Source organism: Zingiber officinale, chromosome 5A (genome assembly GCF_018446385.1).
Source record: "Zingiber officinale cultivar Zhangliang chromosome 5A, Zo_v1.1, whole genome shotgun sequence".
NCBI classification, from domain to species: Eukaryota; Viridiplantae; Streptophyta; class Magnoliopsida; order Zingiberales; family Zingiberaceae; genus Zingiber; species Zingiber officinale.
Window position 1 is genome coordinate 111,092,713 of NC_055994.1, and position 26,396 is coordinate 111,119,108.

At 34.7% G+C, this 26,396-nt stretch overlaps 2 protein-coding genes across 2 annotated transcripts; both read left to right on the forward strand.

Moving 5' to 3' along the window:
* Positions 1-6,987: 6,987 nt before the first annotated feature.
* LOC121979901 (zinc finger MYM-type protein 1-like) lies at positions 6,988-8,301 on the forward strand. The gene has a single exon (XM_042531879.1). It carries the CDS (start codon positions 6,988-6,990, stop codon positions 8,299-8,301), a length of 1,314 nt encoding a protein of 437 aa, XP_042387813.1.
* Positions 8,302-18,778: 10,477 nt separating this feature from the next.
* Positions 18,779-25,088, forward strand: LOC121981383. Its single transcript, XM_042533864.1, has 6 exons — positions 18,779-19,018; positions 19,208-19,601; positions 19,699-20,354; positions 20,443-20,532; positions 23,985-24,683; positions 24,756-25,088. The coding sequence occupies exons 2-6, from the start codon at positions 19,502-19,504 to the stop codon at positions 24,798-24,800; spliced, it is 1,590 nt and encodes a 529-aa protein (XP_042389798.1). The 5' UTR covers positions 18,779-19,018; positions 19,208-19,501; the 3' UTR covers positions 24,801-25,088.
* Positions 25,089-26,396: the final 1,308 nt, after the last annotated feature.

Consider the following 26,396-nt stretch of genomic DNA (forward strand, 5'->3'; position numbering starts at 1 on the left):
GGTGACACTACCACACAAAGTGCCCAAGGAGAGGAGAGCTCAAGAAATTGACGCACTTGAAGAAGTGGGAGAAGAAGAGAGCTTCAAGGGTAAGGGAGGTAAACTCTAATTTGAATTCAATTTCAAATTTAAATTCTTCCATGCATTCTAAAAATAATTTTTATTATTTACCCAAGCATAATCATGGATTTAGATATAATGAAAGGAATAGGGTTAATGTAGATGATAACCTTAGGAGATCTATTCATGCTAAATCTAGTAAGGGTAGACCTAATAAGACTCAAATCATTTTGCCTAAGGGAAGGAAAGTGGGTGAAAACCTAGGCATTAATCCCAAGAAGGGGAGACACATGCTTAGGAATGGTAGGTCTATTCTAGGGTTAGAACCATAGAATTGGAAAATCAAGCCTTGAAGGCAAAGCTTGAGGAAATGGAGAAAGTCCTAGAGAGGTTCATTATTGGACCTAAAGGACTTGACATGTATTTGGGTGGTCAAAGATCCAAAAATGTCAAATTGGGTCCCTCCAAGATCAAAAGGAGGTCAAGTGCTAAGGTGACACATGACATTGGTAAGGGAGGAGTGACCAAGGATAAGGGAAAGTCATCCAATGCCAATAAAAAGGAATAAGCCTGGGTGGCATATAATTATGAAAAGGATGAGGTGTCCAAGGTGAAGGACAAGAAGAAATTAACCAAAGACAAGATGTTTAAGGTTAAGAAAGTCAAGTTTGTAAGCCAAGTGTCACCCATGGTACACCATGTGGGTGTAGCCATAGTGGATAAGTCATCAAGGGAGGTGACTAAGGTTAAAATTTCTAAGGTTACGAAGAGCCTCTGGGACCCATGGTAGATGGGTTATCAAATGTGTCAAGTGGTTAGGAGACAGACTTAAGTCTCTAACCTAGTGGGTTGGCACAATTGTAATGTGTTTCATGCATGGAAATGTGAATTGAGTTCATATTGTATGAACATTAGTCTTTGATGTATAGATACCATATAAATTAATGCTAGGGATGCATTATGGTTAAGTATGGGTAGATACATCAAGAGGAAGCCAAAACTAGGACTTTAGGTCAAGGTTCAATTGAACTATTTAGCTAGTTTTGAATTTTGTGTCAATCTTGAAATATGTGATAAATATATTTTTATATATATGTTTCCCAAGTAGACATGGATAAAATAGACCTCTCCACAAAATTTGAGATTTTTTGAATGTCTGGGAAATTTTTGGCGTATTTCTGAAAGTGGGTCAGAAAGGCTGATTTTTGCCAAAATAGAGTATCGGTCGACTGGTACAGTTACCAGTCGACGGGTAATAGTAATTTTGAGCACAAAATATCTCTGTAAGCTCATTTTGACGATGACAGTCGACTGGGACTTATGACAGTCGACTGATATGGTCTGAAAATATTTTTCAACATTAGAAAATGACCAAAAGAGTGGTGAACATGTATGTAATCTTATGGGAGATTAATACATGATGCTTATGGTCATTAGAGGTCAAAGAGTTCAATAATTGATATATTATTGGAACTCTTTTTGATGTATGACAAAGGGGGAGAAGTTTAGGTTTAAGTGGGAAACCTACACACCTTTGCAAGAAATTCTAACTCAAGGGGGAGCTTAGGTGAAGGGAGAGCGATTGCTCATTTATTAGAAAAGGGGGAGAAGTTTACCTTTGCAAGAAATCCTAGCTCAAGGGAGAGCTTAAGTAAAGAGGGAGCCTAGGGATTTAGGTTCCATTATTTATGCATGAGCTGATTTGCATGTTTATTTACATATATATTGCTATATTATTTCCCTAACTTAAATGGGTTGCCAAACATCAAAAAGGGGAAGATTGTTGGAGCAATCTAGATGTCCTAGTTTTTGATGTTTGGGAAAAAGTTTAAGTTAGGTTTATTGTTGTATTTGATATGCATTGTGAGTGTGTAGGATACATGTACAACAAGAAAAGTCTAAGTGTAATCTTAGCAAAGGAGTAAAGTCCAAGGATGAGTCTTGGTGGTGTAAGTCCAAGCATATAGTCTTAGCAACGTAAGTCCAAGTGTGACTTGGCAATGGATGAAGTCCCGGAGGCGCAACCTCTTGGCAAAGGAAGACCCGACAACAATGACAAGGCCAATGGAAGCTCCAGAAGTCAAGACGTGAAGGATGGGGAGGCATCCGGGGACGCAAGGTTGATGGAGGAGGCTAGAAGGCTAGGTCTAGGTTGGTCGAGCGAGGACAAGTGCTGAGTGAATGTACTCGGGGGTTAAATCCTAGGAGTAGGGGTTTACTGTAGCAGTAATGTAGCGTTACTGTAGCAGTATTGTATCAATCGACTGATGTTTTCATCAGTCGACTGGTGTGGTCGACCGGGTAGTCGACTAGGAGTGAACAAAATGCTTCTGTTTGTTCGATTAGTGTGGAGCAGCCGACTGATAGAAGTATCAGTTGACTGGTATCGAGCTGTTGGGTTGCAATGGTCGAATCTCCACAAAGGACAGTCGACTAATGGTTTTGGCAGTCAACTAGTAGGCGGGGTTTTCCAACTCGTGACCTATATAATCAAGCATTGAAAGATTTGTTAAGGTTGACGAAAATAGAAGTGGTTAACCCCTATTAGAGTCTCCAAGGTCTTCTTGAGTGATCAAGAGCTTGTGCGAGTTTGTGGCGAGATTTCTCCACCCACAAGGAGCTACTTGAGCTAGTCAGAGGTTTTTCGGGGAGTCATCCACCGACGGATCAGGATCGTCCATCTTACGGACAACCGTGGAGTAGGTGTAAGTGATATCCGAACCACGTTACATAAACGTGTTAGAGGTTTGATTGTCTTGATTATTGCCTCTAGGTTTAGCTTTCTATTTGTTAGATTTGTTTTGTATTTCTATTGTGCACTAACAAGCGTAGGAAGCGACGATTTGGGTGAGACACTATTCACCCCCCTCTAGCGACATCAAGGTCCCAACATCAAGTTGTGTTCTTGCATCATTGTGAGCACTAGCTGCACCACCAATGCGTATTACGTACTTCTATTACTTTTCTCCAATTATTCATCCCTGAATTAGTAAATGCCTAATCTCCAACTCGACATCCTCTATGCGAAATTTTTTAAAGAGATAGCACAAAAAACAAAAAGATGCATCTTTTGATATGCTGTACTTTAACTATGAAAATTTTTTAAATCAAGCAACTTGGAAACTTATATTCTCTTTACCAAATTGTCTTTGGGGATAACTATGACTAAATGATTAGCAAGGTTCTCTAATCAAATATTCTCTTCGAATATGATCTCTAATAGAAACATCAAATTCATTAATTGGGTTGTGTATCCCTGGGTCACTAACAACATCATCCTGGTTGAATTCAACGCAAGAATATTTTTTTCTTACTATTTTCTTCCATATAACTCTTAGAAGACTCAACACTTTGTTTTAAAAATTTCTCCATAACCTATGTCAATTCTACAAAATTATTGATTTATGTAATCAACATAATAATTGCAGTACTACCAAGTATAAATCATGAAATTAGGAATAAGATGAAATAAGGAACAAGATTCACCTAAAATTGAAGGGATTTTGCTTGTTGTGGAGGATAAGCGACGAAGCACAGTGGCAGCCAACGACGTCGACGGAATAGGCGAACAATAGTGGCATGAGGTGTTGATGAAGTGAAGAGGCGATAAACATGAGGGCAACGGTTTGAGGAGATTGGAGAGGGAGAAATGACAAAACCTCTTAGCACGATTAGGGTTTTTGCAGGTTTGAAGAGGAAAGGGTCGGTTTGAAAAAAGTTTCGACTATTGGAAAAGGATCGGGCAATGAGAAAAAGAAAGGTTTTGTTTAATGACACTTTTGAGAAAAAGTCCAATAAATTTAAAAAAATTACAATTATGCCCCTTATTTTTTTAATCACTTATACCAACATTTTTTTTCCAGAAGAAGGGGGTGCGGAAGCACCCCCTCACGCCCCATTGCCTCCGCCAGTGACTATGTTGACTTCGAGGGTTAACCCTCCTTGATTTTGATTGTCACATCAACCAACCTTCTTGACTTTGACCCAATTTAAAGGCTCCACGTCATCCACCGTATCAGTGGCGGTACTATATTTTTTACAATACCACTATCACTAGGTCTTAGTGTGTGATTTATTGGTGGCTCCCAAAGTATATTTGAGCGGGTTGCTACGTGATAGATTTATAGAAATAGGCAAGGGTCGATTCCCATCGAATTGGATGAAAAATACCCTTCCACATAGCTAATGTCTTGTTTAATTTCTTGATTTACCTCTTTATAGATGACGGTAAAGCCAATTGAGTGGGATGCTTTTGCAAAAATAATGTATGATTTATTAACCAAATTAGGTAATGACCATCAATCTTCTTAGGTGTAGTATAGCTATAGCCTTGGTGAAATTCTCGCACAGTTCAACTCCTTTACATTCCAATTTTGGAGGTTATGTGCAAAGTGTGCGAGTCTATGTCTCCTTATAATAGGTTGGAGCAAACTCATAGTTGCACACTATACCACAGCTTTTTTAAACAGTTCACTCCCGGTAATAGTGGAAGTCCAGAAATCCAAATATGTTAAGATGGACTAAATGATTAGCAAGTAATGGAAGTTTAGGTAAATAAAGGAGAATCGGATGCTTACAACAATACTGGAGTCTTAGAAGAATGAATTAGTAAATAGATGTCCTAACGAGTCAAAATCAACCCGAGTATGCCCGGACCTTTAATATAAATTGTGAGGTAAGTACCTCGGGTCCCCAAATTTTAGGAGCATCAAAATTTAAAAAAATAATTATATATACATAATATATATATATATCTCGAGGAATATGATATCCTGTGCGATGTGCACAGTATACTACTGTGCACGTCGCTGAGGATATGAACTTTATTTTTTTTTTCTTTTTAATTATTTTTTAAAATTTTGAATTAAAAAAATAATTAAAATATTTTTTTAAGATTTTATTTTAGGGTTGAGGCTTTTCTATTGGGTTATAATTTATAAGCTATTTTTATTTTTAAGATTTTAACTCTAGGTTCATGCTTTCCAATTGGGTTATAGTATTTTGTAAAAAGAAAAATTAAAAATAAAATAAATTTAAGTATTTACGAAGTATTGTAATGCGTTTAGGGGATATATTCATGGCTTAGGGATATATAAAATAAAATATTGATTTTTTTAAAATTCAAAATCCAAAAAAATAATAGATTTTGTCTTTTATTATTTTTTTAAAAAAATTTTGAACTAAAAAAATTAATTAAAATATTCTTTTAAAATTTTATTTTAGGGTTCAGTTTCCCAATTTGGTTATAATTTTTAAGCTATTTTTTAAAAAGATTTTACCTCTAGGGTTTAGACTTTCTAGTTGGATTATAGTATTTAGTAAAAAGAAAAATTGAAAATGAAATAAATTTAAATATTTATAGAGTATTGTAATATGTTTAGGGGATATATTCATGTATTATGGATTTATCTAAAGAAGTATTAATTTTTTAATTCAAATTTAAAAAAAAAATAATTAAAAAAATCTGATATGTTGCGGTGCAGCATATCAACACTAATATACGAATATGAATTAAAAAAAAAGCATTGTGGCCCTTGTTGTTGTTTTAATTTTACTTTTTTTCCTTGCCCTAAACGTTGTTGCTTCTCCTCTCCGCATACCACATCCTGTTCGTCCCTTGGCCAAACGGCAAAAGTGCTGCAAGCCACCTTCGTCGTTTTGCCATCAGCTCTACCTCTGTGGCTTACGTCACTGCTCCTGTTCCCATCGGCGACTCAACGACGGCTGATTCACCTTCCGCTCACCTTGACGGCTTGGCTTCCCCAGCAGTTTGCGCCAATCAAATTTAAAGATTCCAGTGGTGCGATCTGAGTTGCAGTTACTTAATCGCTCGCACTGTTCTTGATCATCTCCTCTCCTGCTTCTTAAGATGGGTGAGTTGTGTGACTTGTGTCCTTGCTAAATCTTGTGCTATGCTTGAAAGTAAATTTCTCAGAGCCCTAAAATTTTTCGTTTTGTTCATTTCAAGGTTTCTTTTTAATTTCCCTTTTTGGTGCTGCTATTGGAAAAGGAAGACATGTTGTTGGCTGCCAAAAAGTAAGAAAAATGGCAAATATAAATACTATTCATGAATGATTTGATTTGCAAGTTATTTGATGAAAATTACTATCTTCATCACTTAAATTAACAATTTTCATAATCAATATATAGGCATTGAACTTTCAACTTTCAACTTTCAGTGGCATCTTGTTTGTTTTTCTACATTTCCAACTTAACAATATATGTGAAATCTTGCATCTCGACTCTAGTGGTTCTGATACATTGTGCATCCAGTTTTTCTCTTCAATGTCTCTTTTACCATGACTTTTATAAATTAGGGCTTGAGATTTGAGAGTATGTGCAGATTTTAAAGACGATGGAAGGGAAAGAGGAAGATACAATAGTATGTTCTATTTATGTTCTCTTGAGATGACACTTTACTTCTCTAGTTCTCTGAATCTACTATCAATTCTTCTTTTTATTTTGCTTCTTTACCGGTTGAATGGGGGTGCTCGAAGAATATGATTAGCCCACCATAGTTTTTAATATTAGATAAAAATTTGAGTATGATTTAGCATGATGATATTTACACATATTATGATTTCGTGAATTTTGTATGCATTTAAATATTGGAACTATTTTAATCTATGAACTGTTGTTGTAGATTAATATTTAGGCTTTTAGCAAACATGTTTCCTATAAGAAAACAATTGTCTGGAGCAGAAAAAAGGAAGAAAAAACAAAAAGGAAGAAGCTTTAATTCAAAGCCAAGTAGGAAGTCTTAATAAGTACTTCACTAACAAGCAAAAAGCAGAGCAAACAGAAGTAGCTGAACAATTGAATCAGGATGACACTGATAATAAATTGAATGATCATAAACATAGTGAATTGAATGAACTTCAAAATGAAGACCAAAAATAATATGGAAATGATAAAGTTGAAGTCAATATGCCTAAAAATAACAGTGATGAAGATATAAATCAAGAGATCGTGTTCCCTTTAAATGTTGATGATCCAGGAAATTGGGACAAAATGCAAAATATTAGGGATTTTCTAGTTGAAAGAGGTCCTAGAAAAGATGATGATATTTTGTTTCCTCTTGATAACACCGACAGACACTTCAATCCATCACATTATAAGAGGCAATTGCCAAATGGTGAGAAAAGTGACAGAAGATGGCTAGTGTATTCTATTTCTATGGACAAGATCTTTTGTTTCTGTTGCAAGTTATTCAAGACTCAAAGAACCACAATGAAACTTGGTCATCTAGCTGACAAAGGATACAAAGATTGGAAGAATATCAGTCGATGTCTCAGTCTTCATGAAACTAGAAAAGATCATATTGATTGCATGACTAGTTGGATTGAATTAGAAAGAGGACTTCAAAAGAAAAAGACAATTGATGAAAATATACAAGTAGCAATTAACAAGGAGAGAGAACATTGGAAACAAGTATTGAAGAGAATAATTGCAGTTGTGCAAAGAATTGCGAAGAATAACTTGCCACTTCGGGGAGATAATGAGAAGCTTTATGTTGAGAATAATGGAATCTTTTTGCAACTAATTGAAATGATTGTTGAATTTGATCCAATAATGGAGGAGCACCTTCGGCGTGTTCAAGAAAGGCAGATTCATTACACTTATCTTGGACCCAAAATCCAAAATGAATTGATACAGATGTTGACGGCTAAAGTAAGAAGTTCAATTATTGCAAAAATTAAACATGCAAAGTATTTCACTGTCATACTTGATTGCACTCCAGATGCAAGTCACGAGGAGCGGATGCCCCTTGTAATTAGATGTGTGGATGATTCAGAAAATGCAATAGCGGTTGAAGAATTTTGGATTGATTTTTTGAAAGTTAATGAAACTTCAGGACTTGGGCTTTTTACAGAGCTTAAAAATATTTTGAACAATCTCGAACTTGACATTGATAATAGAAGAGGTCAAGGATATGACAATGGATCTAATATGAAAGGAAAACATAAGGGTGTACAGAGTAGATTACTTGAAATTAATCCTACAGCTTTCTACACTCCATGTGGATGTCACAGTCTTAATCTCACATTATGTGATATGATGAAATGTTGTCCTAAAGCAATGTCCTTTTTCAGTGTAATACAACGCATATATTCATTATTTTCTTCTTCTACCAAGCGGTGGCAAATCTTCAAAGATCATGTGCAAGGTCTTACAGTCAAGCCACTATCACAAACACGATGGGAAAGCCATGTTGACAGCGTGAAGCCCATAAAAGATTAAACTTCGAAAATACGAGATGCTTTAATTGATTTGGCAAACATTTCTGATGACTCAAAAATAAAGAGTGAAGCTGAGGGTTTGGCATCATTTGAACTTGAGAATTTTGAGTTCGTGTTTGGAATGGTAATTTGGTATAAGTTGTTATATGAGATTAACATTGTTAGTAAGTTTCTCCAAGCAGAAAATATGGATATTGATATTGCTATTAGACAATTAAAAGGACTTATTTCTTCTCTCCAAGAGTTTAGAGAATCTGAATTTGATCAAGCATTAATTGAAGCTGAACATATTGCAAGTGAAATGGGAATTGAACCTATTTTTCGAGAAAAACGCATCATCCGAAGAAAGAGACAATTTGATGAGATCAATAGTGAAGAGGTAACTCAGTCTCCGAAAGAATCTTTTCGAGTTAATTACTTCCTATTTATAATTGATCAAGCTCTTTCTTCACTTCAAACTCGGTTTGAACAATTTCAAAAATATGAAGAAACATTTGGATTTTTATTTAGTTTGGAGAGATTGAAGTATATTGATGATGATAATCTCTTACACTCATGTGTCAATATTCAAGAGTCTTTAACACATGATGGACACTATGATGTTGATGGATCAAATTTATATTTAAAACTAAAGTTGTTAAGACACTCATTACCAAGAGAATCAAAAAAAGCGATTGATGTGCTGAATTATTTGAAGAAAATGGATAGTTATTATCCAAATACTTATATTGCTTATCGAATTTTGCTGACTATACCAGATACAGTTGCATCTGCTGAAAGGAGTTTTTCCAAGTTGAAATTGATCAAAACTTATCTCCAATCAACTATGTCGTAAGAAAGATTAAATGACTTGGCTATGTTATCTATCGAGAAAAAAGTGGTTGAGAAAGTTGATTATGCTAACTTAATCAATACTTTTACTTCTAAAACTGCGAGACGAACAATATTCAAGTGACATATATTGGTCCGAAAGATGAATTTTATATTTTGTTTAGATCATTTTGACTATATTAATATTTGCTTATGACATATTGTTTTGGATGATATTTTTTTATCTTTTATTTCTAGAATTAAAAATACTATTATATTTACGTTGATTAGAAAATATATGAATGTCAAACTTTGAGGGCACCATTTTTTTGTGCTTGTCTCAAGTCCCAAAATCACAGGTCCAACACTGAACCCAAGGCTAAACAAGTGAAAGTCACGGTGAGTCATTGACATTGAGGCCATAGATAAATGGTCTCTAGGTATTAGAATCCTAATAAGTCGAGGTCAAATTAAACTCGGCAAATGAAGGAATCAGTTGACGCAAGGTTTCATCAAACTGATAGTTAAATCAATTTGGAGGTCAAAGATATGGTTTGAAAATTTTGAAGCTTATCATCAATAGTCGACCAATAAAAAGATAGCAATAAACTAATAAAATAATCGTACGACAAATCAATCAAGAGATAAGAGATACGAGCAGTTGACTTAGTTAGTAGATGATAAATTCTTAATCTAAGGGATTCGATCTAGATTTTATCCCGATATGATTGTAAGAAATAGTTGATCAATGAAACAATCAACAAAGAAAATTTGGATTAGCTGACTGATAAAGAATAAGCAATCAACTGATTACACAATCATTAAAAGAACTGGTAGTGACCCATATGATTTAGTCATGAGTTCATTTAAATTAATCGATTATATTATAGATTAAATTAGTCAACTAATGCGGTAGATTCTAGAAAACAACGAGTAATTATAGATTTCTATAACATGATCAAATCCCAAGGAAAGTGTTGTTGCATTTCAAATCATTATAAGCAATAAACAATGTAAAAAAGTGAGCAAATAAAGTTTTTTTTATGTAATTTTTGTTCCTTGCATTATTTTGTCATTTGCTTGTATTCATATATTTGTTGTAAGAAAAAAAATTTGTATCAGATTTCTCAAAGAATGATCCGTCGAATATCTATGAATGATAGACATGGAGTAGAATGTTGATAGTTCTAACCAGCATGAAAAATACATAAATATGAAATCGGTAAAAATTCATAGTGATCTCTCGTAGTAGATCTTGATTTTACTTTTCGTACAAATGAAAAACTCATAGTGATTCTCTGAGAAGAAGATCAAAGAAGCCATTGAAGAATAACTTGCGGTCGGAAGAACGATCATGAACAAACCAAAAAGCTTTTCATGATTCACAAATCAAATCCCTCTTTCAAGATTGGACAAACCAATCTTGAATGTCCTTCATGCCTCTTACAATCTTGTGCATATTGACGAACCTTGCATAGAGACATTTCATATGGAATGAACCCCTTCTCTTTGACTCTGCACAAGACTTTGCACACAGTAAACCCCCTCTTCCTTTCTCTCTTGTCCTCCTTTTCTTCTTTGGCTTGAACGCATATATATTAAAGGAAGATGACTCTTCCTCTTCCTCTATTAATGGAGGAATTGAATGGGCTAGAAGATGAAGAGAAATGGGTGCCCTTTCATCTTCTAACATCTCCCACTTGTCCAAGTCAATTCATAAAGGTCATCTAGTCACTAAGACCATGTAAGTCACATAGTTTATATTATAATCAAGTCACAAAGACTAGAGGAAAACATTAGTTAGTCACAAAGACCAAATAAATACTATTTAGTCATAAAGACCAAATAAGAACATCTAATCTATACTTTATGAAAAATGGTTCATGTGATAGCAAGCACACTGAGCGATAGTCGCTAAGAAGATTGTTACATCTTACATAGCCGCTCTCTGAGTAATCAATGATAACAAAGTTGTTACACTTTACTTAACCACTCTTCAAATGAATTAAAGACACTCTCATAATGGCACATAGCCTCTCTCCTGGTGGAATATATCCATTATCCAAGAAACATCCAATCTCCCAATGACACATAAACATTATCTTGAAGATATTCATGTCTTGTTATTTACCTAGATTAAATAATCTTCATTTACATCAATATGAGCATCTCTAATCCCTCACAATGACTATTATGTCAAGAGCATGCCCCATATTCAATATTCACAATTATTTCTATACATAACAAAAATAGATCGACCAGTGAATAACATTAAAAGATGTAAATCTATTTAATCTTCATTTTTAACTAGAATCTATTCATTCTAATCAGTCACTTTCCTAGTTATGCTCTATAGACTGAATCATCCATATTCAATAGGAAACATGCTAAAGTAGTAGACACTGATTATAACTTCAAGTAGACAGCTAAATAGTCACTTAGGGTAAAATTGAGAATAACTTATAATCTCAAGGGTCTCACATAGTAGAAAAGTAAGGATCCATTCTCCTACTACCCTTCTTGTCGTCATAGCACATGTGGTATGAATCACATGCTACGATGTTATTCTCTTTACTAAAAAGAGTGCATGTTTTTCTTAAATTTTAACATCGTACAGATTTCGATCTAGACATACCTAATGTCTAATCCTGAATTCAACATATGAATTTCAATCTGGCCTTAAGCATATTCAGTAAATAGTTGGTACATTTACTCCGATCATTATATAAATGATCACATCTTGATATAATTATCAAAGCGACCTTAACTTATGAGTATGTCTCTATTCACATCTACATAAGTTGTCCCATAGGTAACAGTCTTACCTCTATTTATACTTAACAAATAAAGATGATTATCCATATGAGTGAACCAATCTCAATCTACCAACATACTGATCGAGACTTTAATCCAAAATGTAACATTATATACACTGAATAGATCATAACATTTAACGTGTTTTATGAAGTCACAAAGACTTCCCATATTCTTGATCTGACTCTTTAGCCAATGACTTAGTAAAAAGATCTACAAGTATAGTACGTGTAGGGATATACTCAAGAATTTACATTTTCTTGTACACAATATCCCTTACTAAATTATACTTAATTTTTTTATATGTTTGTCTTTGCTGTAATATTTGGGATCCTCATCTTGACTGTCATAGTACATTGTAATAGAACTTCCACTGTCTTCAGCAATCTTCAAATGCTTCAGGAACCTTTTCAACTAGACAGATTATTGCACAATTGATGTGCAAACTACACAACTTCCATTGTCGACAAGGTTACATAAGCCTAGTGATATAGCTTCTATTGTCGATAAGGCTACACAAGCCAAACCACACAACTTCCATTATCGACAAGGCTATATAAGTTTGCTTCTTACTATTTCATTAGATGGTGCCTCCATTTAGCAATAAGGTATAGCCAGATGTGAATTTTTTTCTGTCATCAAGGTCCCATACCTAATCTGCATTTGTACAATAATCTGTTGTCCTTTTGAGGTATTTAAATACCCTCTTTACCGCTTTCCAATGTCTCGATCTTGGATTTAACTAGAAATGACTAACTAAGCCAACATCATAGCTTATATCAAGATAAGTACACCACATAATGTATATCAAACTACCAATAGAACTAACATATGGTATTACTTTCATTTTGGCTATTTCTTCAGAAGTCTTGGGATATAATGTTGCAATCCGACGTATTGAAGTGTTGTAGCATCTTAGCAATATAAGCCTCATGAGACAAACCCAAAAATCTTTTTGATCAATCTTTTATGATCTTCACTCCTAAGATGTACTTAACGTCTCTTCAAAAATAATACCCTCCATTTGGGTATACCCTTTTGCAACTAGTCGAGCTTTGTATTGATTAATCGATCAATCCACTTTCCTCTTGATTTTGAGAATCTACTTATTCCCAATAGCCCTTCGGCCGAGAGGAAGATCAACTATAACCCCAAACTTGATTCTTTCTCATTGACTCCATTTCCCCTTCCATTGCAACTTACCTTTTTTCTCTAACTGAGCATCTTAATGCTTCCTCAACCGTTCGAGGTTCATTGTATCAACTGAGAGTGTTATTAATGTCTTATTCTTAATATCAAACCATTTCTAAGGTTTAATCTTATGAATACTTCTTCATAAGTTGGGTTATTGAGAAGTCAACTTATGACTTGGCAAATCACTCTCATTGGGTTGACTAGACTCAGGAATATCTTTTGACACATCTCTTGTTGATAATATCTCATACTTTTAAAAAAAAAAAAGAACACTTCTATCAACATCACTTCTGGTTGAGAACTATGTTTCAAGAAAAATCGCATCTCTCGAATTTATTTCGGAGATGGTTCCATCTAGTTGCTCATATATGAAAACATAACCTTGGGATATCTCATAATATCTAATAAAGATACATTTCTTACCCCTAAGTCCTAGTTTTCCATACTTGTGAGAACTACCATGAATATAAGCAGCTAACCCGTAGGGTCTTAGATTAATTAATCCGATTTTCTGCCTATCCAATGTTCATATGGGGTGGATGGAACTGACTTTGAAGGCACTTTGTTAAGTATATAGGTTGTAACTAGCAATGCATCTCCCCAATAAGAGATCAGCAAATTATCCTGCGCCATCATAGACCTAACTATATCTAGAAGAGTTATATTTTTTCTTTTAGCAACCCCATTTTGCTATGAAGTTCCAGGGATTGTCAGCTATCTAATAATCCCTATATCATTACATATTGTCTTGAGCATATCAAACAAATATTTCCCTCTACGGTCAGTGTGTAAAGTCTTAACTTTACGTTCTGTTTGATTCTCAACTTCGTTCACTTAACGAATGAAGCAATCTAATGTTTCAGACTTATGAGAAATCAAATACACATGACCAAAATGAGAGAAATCATCAATAAATATAATGAAATAGGAAGCTCCATGTCTAGCCTTCACATTCATTAGACTACAAATATCTGAATGAATTAATTGCAATGATGATTCAGTGCTTATAGCTTTACCAAATGATTTCCAAGTTACTTTTTCAGCAAGACAATGCTTGCATATAGACAAATGAATCTTAGCCCGAGTGTCCAATAGACCTTCTCTAGTCAACTGATTTATACGTTTTTGTCCTATGTGTCCTAATCTAGCATGCCAAACCTCATTAGTTATATCTGCATCACTAGTTAGAGCAATGTTCGAAAAACAACCCCTAATAGCACAATTGATATCAGTTCTACATCAAGAACCATAAAACTATTTGATAAAAAATCATATCCGATTGGCACTGAATCAATCTTAAGTTCAACACTCCAACTATAAAAATTAATATAATATCCTAAATCAAGAAGACTTATAATGGAAACAAGATTCCAGCAAATTTCAGGAGCATATAGGGCATCATGTAGAAACAAAATACTACCATTACGGAGGTTGAGTTTGCAAGTATCGACTCCTTTGACTTCAACTCTTGCATTGTTTCCTACATAGATCCATTTGTTGCCAGCTGGTACCCGTCGATACTTTACAAATATAACTCGCTCCCGAGCTACATGGTTGGTTGTTCCCGAATCTATAATCTATAAAGGATAAGAATCAACTAACAACACTGAACTAGCAACAAAATGCTCAAGAAAAGAAGACATACTTGCATTGTTTCAATTTGGTGTTCTTTCCTTTCTTCTTGATTGTGTCTTGTCCCACAACAACAACTTCTTTCTTCTTTCCCTTGCCCTTCTTGACCCATTTCTTTTTCTTGGATTCAGATGATCCAACAGAACCAATAGCCACATAGCCTAGTCTTGAAATCCTTGTGGATTCAACTCTCTCCGCCTCCAATTCTACATGGTGTGAGATGTCAATGAAAGTTTTAATTCTCTCACTGTGAGTTAGGGTATGCTTCATGGTCTCCCAAGAATATGGAAGGGAACGAATAACTGCTTGAACCTGTTGTTCATCGATCAACTCATGACTAGCAATTTTAAGCTCTTGAATCATGTTCGATATCTCCTTGAGACGTTGAACCATTGAAAGATTTGGATGCTTAATATATCTATCAAACTTAATCGTTAGCTATCGAAGCTTGCTCAGACTTCCTCCACTGTATTTTTCTTTAAGGGTTACCCAAACTGCATGAGCCGTAAGATACGACTCATATTCAAAAACTAGGTCATCCACCATTGAACTAATCAATATTCCCTTAGCAGTGGAGTCCTTCTTCTTCCATGCCTTATAGACATCAAGATCTCGTCTGTTCTGTGTAATGGGATCTACAGGTTCTTCCATAACCTGTTTTATAGCCTCAAGAACTTCTTTTTCCTTAACAACATATTGTATCTTGAGTTGTCAGATTTTATAGTTATCTCTATGTAATTTCTCTCTATTATTGAGTTTAGCTATGATGTTCTTATTTGTCATAATCTAACATAAATAAATATATTATTTAGTATTCAGTTCAATTTATATGCATGCAATTTATGATTGACTCAATATTAATTTGAGTTGGTTTACAAAATCAAGTGATAACTATGTTTCCACTCATCATTTGTATGGTCCAATCAAATCAACATTGATCAATACTATTACATACATCCTAACAAATGAACTAATCATCGCTCTATTATGATTTCTTTAATTAAATGAATTAATCATTTACTAAAATGAACTAATCATTTTTCATGTACCATGTAGAGTAATCAATATATAAATGAACATATCATTCATATAAACATGTCATATATTGTTAACATATAACAAACAGACATGAACTAAATGTATTAATACTGTTCATATATAATGACAGTAACAATAACAGAACTCTTGTAAACTAGATAGGTTGACATCACTCCCACTAGGATAGACACTAGTGCAGTGACCAACATAATCCCCTTCAACCTCGACTCATTTGAGGCAATCTCAGATAGACCAACTTCAAGATTTTCAATTTGATCTATTATCGAAACTTCTTCAGAATCCTCTTTAGATTCTTCATGATCCTCCTCTGGATCCTTCTCAAATTCTTCAAGATATTCCTCTAGAAACTCATGGTGAAGTAGCTTCACACACAACTATGCATATAAGGTTCTCCCTTCGGAGAGCCTCCATATCTAGTATGCTACCACCTTAGGATTCTCCGGCAATGAACGAATCAACGCCCAGATCCTGAAATTATCTAGGATTGGAAACTCTTCTTATTCGAGTTTCTAGGACTGGTAATCATCTGTGTCATCTTTAAATTGAAATTAAATAAGTTAGTACAAAACCAACTAACCAGTACAAAATCGGCTTAATTTAATTTATATAGGCATAGAACCAACATTATTAATAAAGAAAAATAAATTTTCTTGATTTTCAAGAGTCTAAATCGACTGATCCATTTGATCGGTTGATTGGGAATCCATATTCTATGCTCTGTCCAATGTCCTCATTAGAACTAATCTAACTGGACTAGAATTTCTTACCTATGTTCTATTAATCTAAGATCATTTAAGTTAATATCAGACTTATTGATCAAACTCAGGTCCATTTGATCAAACCAATGTCTATTGGATCAAGTTTGACCCATTAGAATAAATCTAATTAGTTTAGTTAAACCAACTAATGGTTTAAATTAGATCGGGGTCTAATTGGACCAAAAAACTAGTCTAGTTAAACTAACTTGGTATGTCTGGTTCAGTGAACCAAATCCAATTTAAGTCCAACAAAAAAGTTTAAACTCATCCCAATTAAATCAATAATAAGCCGATCTGGTTAAACCAACCAATGGTTTGAACTAGATCTTGATATTATTGAATCAAACTGGTCTGATTAAATAAACTAATGGTTTGAATTAGATCATGATATTATTGAATCAAACTAATCTGATTAAATCAATCAATAGTTTGAATTAGATTAGGATCCTCATGGACCAATCCGATATGATATGGTCTATTTCCAATGAACTAGACAGATTTAGATTGGGCCATTAAATAGTCATGCAAATTTAAATACAAGAATTATTAATTGAAAAATTAAAAACACAAAGTTTTAATTTTCAATCAATTTTTGTTAAAAAAAAGCTTTCTTTTATCGTATTGTTTTCTTGCATGACATTGCTTTCATGTTTATTTTTTTTTTAATTTTTTAAAAAAAACTTTTGACGGATGAATACTAATTAATATTGTTCATCTTAGTCAGTTTAATCGATTCCTTGATATTTGAATCGATTAAAATTTCAAAATAACTAACTTTAATCTATTACAAATATGTTTTAATTGATTACTCAGATTGATTAAAAATATATTTGAATTGATTACACTTGTGCTTGAATCGATTACCCAGATTTATTATGATTCATCAGTTTAATCGATTACACAGATTTTGAATCGATTGACATCTGTTTAAATCGATTAAACTTCTTCTTCTCTTCTCTGCTGCAACCGTGACACTTTCTTCTTCTGTCATGATGAACGTGGTTGCCACGATTGTCGATCTTCAACCTCCCAACGTGGTCACCAGCACTCTCCGACCATGGAAGCCGATAGTCAACAATCTCTCGAGGCTCGACAACTGAGGCAAATCGCAACCCAGTTACGATCTTGCCTGGCGACGGTGGCAGAGACATTTTTTCAACAAAGAGACAAGTTTCATGCAATTTTAGAACTAAGACACTGCTCTGATACCATTGTTGATAGTTTTAAACGACATGAAAAATATAGAAATATGAAATCTTTAAAAATTTGTAGTGATCTCCTATAGTAGATCTTGATCTTTGCCTTTCCTACAAAACGAAAAACTCACAGTGATACTCGGAGAAGAAGATCGAAGAAGCCATCGAAGAATAACTTACCGTTGGAATAACGATCACGAACAAATTGGAAAGCTCTTCATGGTTTACAAACCAAATATCTCTTTTGAGATTGAACAGACCAATCTTGAATATTCTTCAAGTCTCTTACAATCTTGTGCACATTAACAAACCTTGTACAGAGACCTTTCATATGAGATGAACCCCTTCTGTTTAACTTTGCACAAGACTCACGCACAGCAAGCGACCTTTTTTCTCTCATCCTCTTTTTCTTCTTTGGTTTGGACACATATATATTAGAAGAAGATGACTCTTCCTCTTCCTCTTCCTTTATTAATGGAAGAATTGCCTTTATTAATGGAAGAATTGAATGTACCAGAAGATGAAGGGGAAGGGGTTTTATCTTAGAAATCGGAGTTCCAAACTCATACGAAAGATATGATGGTTTTTTTAAAAAAAAAAAAAAACAGTCGGACACCCGTTTAATTTTTTTCCCCAATAAATATGAAACTAAATTTTTATTATTATTCTATCTACTCCATTAAAGCAAATTAACACCACTATTATATATATATTAATTAAATCAATATGACAAAACGTTAAGTCATATTAAATTTTAATCGATTCTATTTCGATTTGGAAAAAAAAATCAAGATTTTCAGATTTCAACGTTTTTTTATTCTTTAATTTTTCCATTCATGAGATTGAAAATACAGCAAATAGTTAGTTACTTCGACTCTATTTCTGAATTTCAAACCTAAGGCCCTAGGGCGGTTCGTCTTCCGCTCAAAACCACGATAGCGAACCGGGCGGTCTACGAACCCGACACCTCGGCAGAAAATAAAAAGGGTACAGCATTAGCGGAACGAGCGAGAGAGAGCCACGCACGCCTTCCCTCCCTCGCAAACGCACAAGCGCCACGAGAAGGAAACAAGGAGCCGAGCGAGCGAGCGTTTCCAGTTTTGATTCGATTGCGATTTTGAGAGAGAAGAGAGTAAGATCGGAGCAGGCAAGAAGGCAGCGCGGCCCCGATTCGTCGCCGTATTGGTCGCACCAACCGCCGCCGCGAACTGAATCCAATCGACCGCGACGTGGTGGGATTCGTTCCCCGCCCTCCGTAAGATTTCTGTTCTGTTATAAGTGATCTGAATGGTCCTTTAGGGTTCGGAGTTCTTCCAAATTCTTCCCTTGACATTGGAGGAAGAGGGTGGCATTTTGTTCCCCCTTTTGTTTCCTTTTCCGTGTCCCCTTTTTTGTTTTCATTTCCATTTTTGGCCTAGGGTTTTCCTTTCTTGATTTTCGGCAGTTATGGTTGTTTGAGACTTCTATATCCTGCCCCTCTTGAGAGAAGTGCGTCCCTGGAGGGGCTCTGTATGCGGATTCAGTGAATTTGGTAGATTAACTCTTCTGATGATGCTAATTTAGAGCCAATGGGGATGGAGTTTTGACAAGATTCACAGTTGGTCTCATCGAAATAGTACGGTTGGATTCTTCTGATAGGATATTTAGGGATAGGAAATAGATTCGTTGGATAAATTTGTTATAAATTGTCCAATTGTAGAGAGCATTAGCTGTATATAGATAATGGTCTCTGCTTCCAATGGAGAGAAATGAGCCTGCATTGGTTCCACAGTGGTATAAGTTTGCAAATGGGAGCAGTTCCAACAATACCTTGCGCATCAGCACTTCCAAACGTTCTGGTAGTTGTTGCTATGCCTTCCTTATGATTGCTATGTTCAAATTTCCTGTATTGCCACTATAAAATTTTATGCTGATCCTGTTTATGGTTTTTTATAGATAAAAATGGTATGGGCTGTGGCTCAGGGAACAGATTACTCAGTAACCATGATAAGAATTTCAGGAGGAGTTTAAGCTCTAATGGGTCTGCTGCTCAAGATAGAGGTAAGTCTGCCAAATCACAGGCTTACAGTAGTTTCCGTAGGTCTCATGACAAAAACCAAGAGAGCGATTTTGATTCCTACGATAGGGAAAATAGGTCATTGTTTGTTGACAATGGATTATACTATCATGATTCTTTTCTAAGAGTTAGGACTGAAAAGGATGCCTTTAGACGTTCCCAATCTATGATAGCAGGAAGGAAACTTGACTCCTGGCCTGAACCACCTGTAAGTTGTGGGAATAACACTAGTCCTTTGGGAAGTGTAATTGGAATCACTGACAGAAAATTTGAGAAAGATTTTCCATCTCTTCAAGCTGAAGTCAGACAAAACTTCCCAGATTCTGTTGATGCATTGACTCTTGGTCCTAAGACTGCTGTCCATAGTCTTCCTGTTGCAACTCCTATCATCAATGGAACTTCAGCTCTAGCTGAAGTAAGAGCTGAAGTACCTGTAAAAGTTGAAACTGATGGAAATTTGCTTTCATCAGCAACTGGAAACACAATGGCAGAGACACTGGCACAGAGACCTTCCCTAGTTGGTAATGCTTCTCAGGTAATTTGTAAAATGCATAAATATTTTCCATTTTTGTTTTAAAATAGGTATGTGGTTTCCATTAACATAGCATTTGTATGTTTTGTAGTCATCTGTTGACACTCAGAGGATTGAAGAACTTACTCTAAAAAAATGCAAACAGCTGATACCTGTGACTCCTGTGCTGCCTAAAGCCTTGGTATAGCTTCCTAACTTGCTCCTTGGTGAAATATAGTTTCCTATTTTTATGACATTGATGAATGTATTATCATTTCGTTCATTTAATTTTAGACTTATGTACAATTTCTCTCCAAGTTGTTAAATGATTCTTTCCTCTAATAAAATGATTATACATCTAGGGTTTGAATGGTAAGCTATTGATTAATCATTGTAGAAACTATGTAGGATAACAAATTTGATTTTACCAGCTTGTGTGGATTCTTCTGAAGACAAACAATTAGGTATAATGTTGTAAATGTAATATGGGAATTTATTAGAAAGCTTTGACATGGATTAGAAATTAATTTGCATCCATTTGATTCTAAATTGAGGATGAGTGATTAAGTGGAAAGCTAATTGGAGGTTTTTGTGATCTTTCAAGCATCCTTTGATCAAAGAAAACTTTCAGCTCTAGTTGAAACTCTCGACTATTCTATACAGAATAGAGTTTTGGATCTTAAAATAACACATGAAAAGTTAGATTAGCATTGTTCAAATGGTTTTATCGGATCACTAGGAAAGCTGGAACAAAAAACCTGTATATACAAGGATGGGCAGAAAAACCTTTTCACCTTGAATTGACAAAGAAAATGATCCCAAGTTTACCAAACTTGTGTTTCTAGTTGGTTTTAATATTTTATTTTTCAGATTTTGGGTTTCAGATTTTCATAAAATATCAACCTAGTTCTTATTCCTTATTGTCTATATTATAGACATATATACTTTATTTGATAAAACTTTACTTATATATAATAATATTCTATAATTATATTTGATAATAGATGATTTGTACAATGTATATACTGTATAATTTGAGAACCCAAACACTTAAAAAACCTGAAGTCCGGCCTGATTCCATTTTAAACCTGCTTACTTTTTTTCCCCGAAATGTGATTTCCGTCACAATTCCACCTGTTTATCCATTCAACGAGGTGTTACCCTTATACCTTGTTCTTCTTGACTTCTCCCTGTTCTTCCTCATTTGATCAGAGACTCATTTTGTCCCAATGGTTAAATAAGCAACACTACCATGTTAAATAAGTAACACTACCACTGATGATGTTTGCGGCCTTAGATGGATCTTGCTGATAGATGGTTAAAAGGTGACCCGTATCTCCTTCAGTGTCCCAATTAGTTCAACTTAATTTGTTAGCATTTGTAGAGTCTTAGTCCTGCCAGGCACCAAAATTATGGGACTTGAATCTGAGAAGGTGTAAATCTTTCAAAGACAATTATTCAGCAACATGGACTCCGATCACCAAGTAGCATATTGGTGTTAATCCAAGAATCTGCTTAAATTGAAATTGTTGTCTAGATATAGTATGTGAACTAAATTAGTCATATTTTCTCAAGTTCAAGAGAACTAGGCTAATAAAATTGTGGTAAGGGAGTGAATATGAAGATGTATAATGCCCACTTCTCCTGTTGATATTGTTAAACTTCCTTTACTCTTTGTTAACTCACTTTAATCTCTTTTATTTTCCCCCTTAATTTGTGTGATACCCTAGGTTAGTCCTAGATGACGAGTTGTGTGCTAAATGAATCTGATATATAAGCTTAAATCTATAAGCTACTATTATCTGAGTTTAAGGATTTAGAGTCTTTGGCTCGGCCCAAAAGAATTAGTGGGTTAGTTTTCTCATCTAGGAAAATCATGGCAATTCATATTAATGTGGACTTGATTATAGATATTGTAGGGTGCATAGGAAAAGCTTCCTATGTATGTTGGAGTCACTATTGAGCCTCACATGTTCAATTAGGCAGGATTTTAGATATGGGTTAGATTTTTGGTCTTAGACAAAGTTATTTATTTATTTATTTATTTTTACAAGGACATCAAGCTTTAAATGGTGGAGATTGTAATGTCCTAGTTCTTAGTCCAGTTCCAGATTGTGGGCTATGAGCTAGTGAAAAATGCTTGGTAAGCTTAAATTGGTGAGCTAGTATAAATCTGGGTTTGACCATTTTATGTCAGTGGTTGGGCCTCAATCCTCTCATATATTATGGTTGTGGCATTTGAAGGTATTAAATATTTAAATAAGGTTTTCAAAGTCTTATTATGCACTCAATAAAATTGAGATGAATCTGAATTCATAATTTTTCTTTTTCTAGTCAATTAGTCATTGTTGTCCCGACTATTTGTATCAACTTCACAAAACTTCCATTGATCTCTATGCTAGACTATGTTACACATGCAATCTAGTATAAGTTCATTTTTTCCCTTTGCATGTTTCATGACTGTTATCTTGTTTTTTGCTTAAGGGCTTGAAACCTAGTTTAAACTATAACACTCTCTTTCCTACAAAGTAAAAAAAAAAGAAAAATATTTTAAAATATTTCCCATTTAACTGATTCTTTAGAGTGAAGGAAAGATTGAGGAAAACTAATTTTAAAATTTTATTTGTTAAAAAACAAAAAAGTATGTTCTGATTTGAGATTCATTGCATGTGAAATTTAACTTTCTACCTAATTCAAATGACAGCAATATAGAGAAAAATTAGGGCAAGAACCTTTTCCTTCCCTCTAGCTTTTTATCCAAAGAAAACTGAGAGAAAGTGCCACTATGAAAATCTTTTTATCAATTTATTTAGTTCGTGGAAACATGCAATGAAGATTTCATAATGTGGAATCTTTAAACTCAATTAAACAGAGAAAATGACATCAGTTTCTTGCATTTAGTTTGTTGTCATAAATCCTTCAATGATTTTCTTTGTAATGTCTATTCAATTCATATGTAACTCCAGTTGTTATGTCCTTTTGGTTTTAGAATGTTAGTCAAACAACATGATCTATTGCTTGGTCTAGTAAGCAAGGTAGATGTGGAAGAATTTCTGCTAAATGTCTGGGGTACGATTCTGTATAACAGTGTGTTGCGAGGTATTTAACTTGTAGATCCCCCTGAATAGGGATTTATCTTACATCCAACATGGTGTGAGGACTAAAGTCTAAAAAATTGACTAGATCCATGCACTACTATAATTAGTCCTAGGGCTAAAATGCCTTTTTTTAAATCAAATTATTGTAAAATAAGTAAAGACAAAGTATTTGAACCTTTCTAAGAGGTGGGATTGTTATGTGACTGATATTAATGCTGATTGCAAACGCCCATCAAATAACTAGTCTCATATGGTATAGGAATCTTGTTCTCATAAAGAGTATCTTTGGTTAGTTGTTTATTATCAAAAAGAATCCTTAGATTGTTTTATATTATTGTATGATTTTGAGTGATTGCTGCAACAGATGAATACTATGGTGTTCTAGTACGCATTGCAAGACTATCAGATGATATCCATCCTTTTGTTACTTTGAACTACATTTGCTTGTGCTGATTTTCCAGTGATTCATTCCCCTCATCTCATCTTGCTGGGGAAGTTATTTTTGAATGCTTGATTTATTCATCATCTGCATTCTGAGATTATCTGTTGCTCCCAGAATTGCAACTTATCAGAGAAGGCAAAATCCAAGAGTGCAAGGGGTGGAGGTGGAGATTTTAGTTCTTTTGCAAAGGGTGGCCATCAGATAAACCTTGTTGGCCGAACACCAGCTAGATCTGATATTGCAAAGACGCATCATGTTGGAAACTTTCAAGTGCTAAACCGAGAAAAGAACATCTCACCTATTTCTGAAGACAGTTCCAGTCTTGGCAAAGCCAATGACCATGTTAGGCTTGTTCCATCTGCCACAGTTGTTTCTTCCAAGAGCCAATCCTACCAAAAGCTTAAAGGGAACAGCAAAAATGGTTTGTTAACACGAGCCTCTGTCGGGGAACAAAAACTTCTTTCTTATGCACAGAAGAGGAATGATTTCTTCAATTTATTAAGGAAGAAATCATTAAATCCAACAGGCTCTATTCCGGAGCCAGATTCTCTTGGACCAGCAGACGACCTGCAAAGTGCTTCCTCAGACAGTATACAGAACTGCCAACCTGGCTTCGATTGTTCAGCAGAAAATAGAAATTTTAGTACCGATGAGCCTAATAGACTCTATGCTGAAATTGAAGAATCTCACACGTATTTAGACTCTATTCTTGACCCAGAGGAAGAAGAAGCCTTCTTGAGGTCACTTGGGTGGGACAAAAATGCTGGTGAAGAAGGTCTGTCACAAGAGGAGATCGATGCTTTCCTCAAGAAGGTGCTTTTCATTTACCTCATTGTGTTCGTATCATATCTTTCTATTGCTTTCTTATTCCCATCCTTTTTGCAGTACGAAACACACACACGGCGACCATTGAAGATCTCCATCAGCTAGATTTCGTAATCCAGGTATTTGGAGAACATAGAACACGAGTTGTTTGAGTAGCAAGCTGGCGAGGAGTATTAATCTGTTATTTTAATGGTTTGTCCTTAAGTTTTAGATAAATGATGTATTTTTTCGTTCTTGAATATGTTTTGTGGTTCTGATCATCTTTTATAATTTTACTAGAATATATTTTACATTTTGATAAGGCTTTTGGTCTCCTGTAGAAAAATAATATTCTGTCAATGTAAAATGACTGCTGGGAAATATTCGATTTATAGTCGGGCTGAAATTTTCATCTTTTGTTGCTAAACACAAGAATAGGAAATTAAAATAAGAAACAAAAAATTAAGAGTGAAAGTCATATTTTTCACTTGTTTATAAATACTTTATCCTTCACCTTTGCTCTTGTTCATGCTAGTTAGGTAGACCAGTCGAGGTGATTGGGTCGATCATGCTAAGTTGTTAGGTAGGAAGGGTGTCTTCTAAGTGAGCTAATTGGATTGATTTATACGGACCGGCTAGGCAGATGAATCGATGAGGTGGAGCCAAGCAAATCAATTAATTTGTGGTAACCAAGTGGTCTAATTGGTCTTCGTGAGTTGATCAACTTGATTAATTTAGGCGAGTTGATTAGTTTGGGAAGATTAAATAGTTTCATTGATTTGGGTAGGTCAATAAATTGATTGTTCTATTGAGGCAGTCAGTCCTTGTTTCTAGCCACCGGGGTTACCATCGAGCGGCTAGCTTCTTTAAACGGTTAATCAAAATTTTAAGGTTCGAATTCCAGCAGTGATCTATTATAAAAATTTTCTTTTAGTGGAACTATAAATCTAAAAAAGTTGACTATTTGAATGAGTCTTTGAAAGCAATTCTTTATTTATTCTAGTGGTTCGTGAAAAATTTTCATGATCAGTCGGTCATCTTCAGAATTAATTAGTTTAAAGAGTTGGATATCTAGATTACCAAAAGAAAATATATAAAAGCAATTAGTCTGCACCTAGCTACAATGTTGCGACAATGGCGTTCTAGTAGTTTCCAAGTGCTACAATGTTGCGACAATGGCGTTCTAGTAGTTTCCAAGTGCTACAATGTTGCGACAATAGCGTTCTAGTAGTTTCCAAGTACCCACAGTTCGATTCTCAGGTACATAGGGTATTTTCCTCCTATGGGACGATAGATTTGATATGTTGTACACACACATAGAGGCAGTGAGCCTTTAATTCAGAACCAATGATTCGACGATTTGGAATCGTCAGTTCGACGGTTTCTAGGGGAGTCGACCCTTAACTTTAACCGTCCAAGACGTTTATGGTTCACGGTTTAAAAATGTCGATTCACGATTCGTGCACGGTTCACCACGGTTTACGACAGTTCATGGTTCTCCACAATTCAAAATTATTATATTAAAAAATTTAAAAATTATAAATTTATTAAAAAAAGAGCTTGCAACTATTTAAGTTGCCTACGTATCCCCTTATGATATAGAGGAATCAAAGCTCACATATTTCTTTTACCTTTTTTATCCTTTTATCTTATGCAGTGATGTTATTACTCACTTCCATTTCCCATTCCGATAGTATTTGTTCCTTTGGTATCAAATTTTTC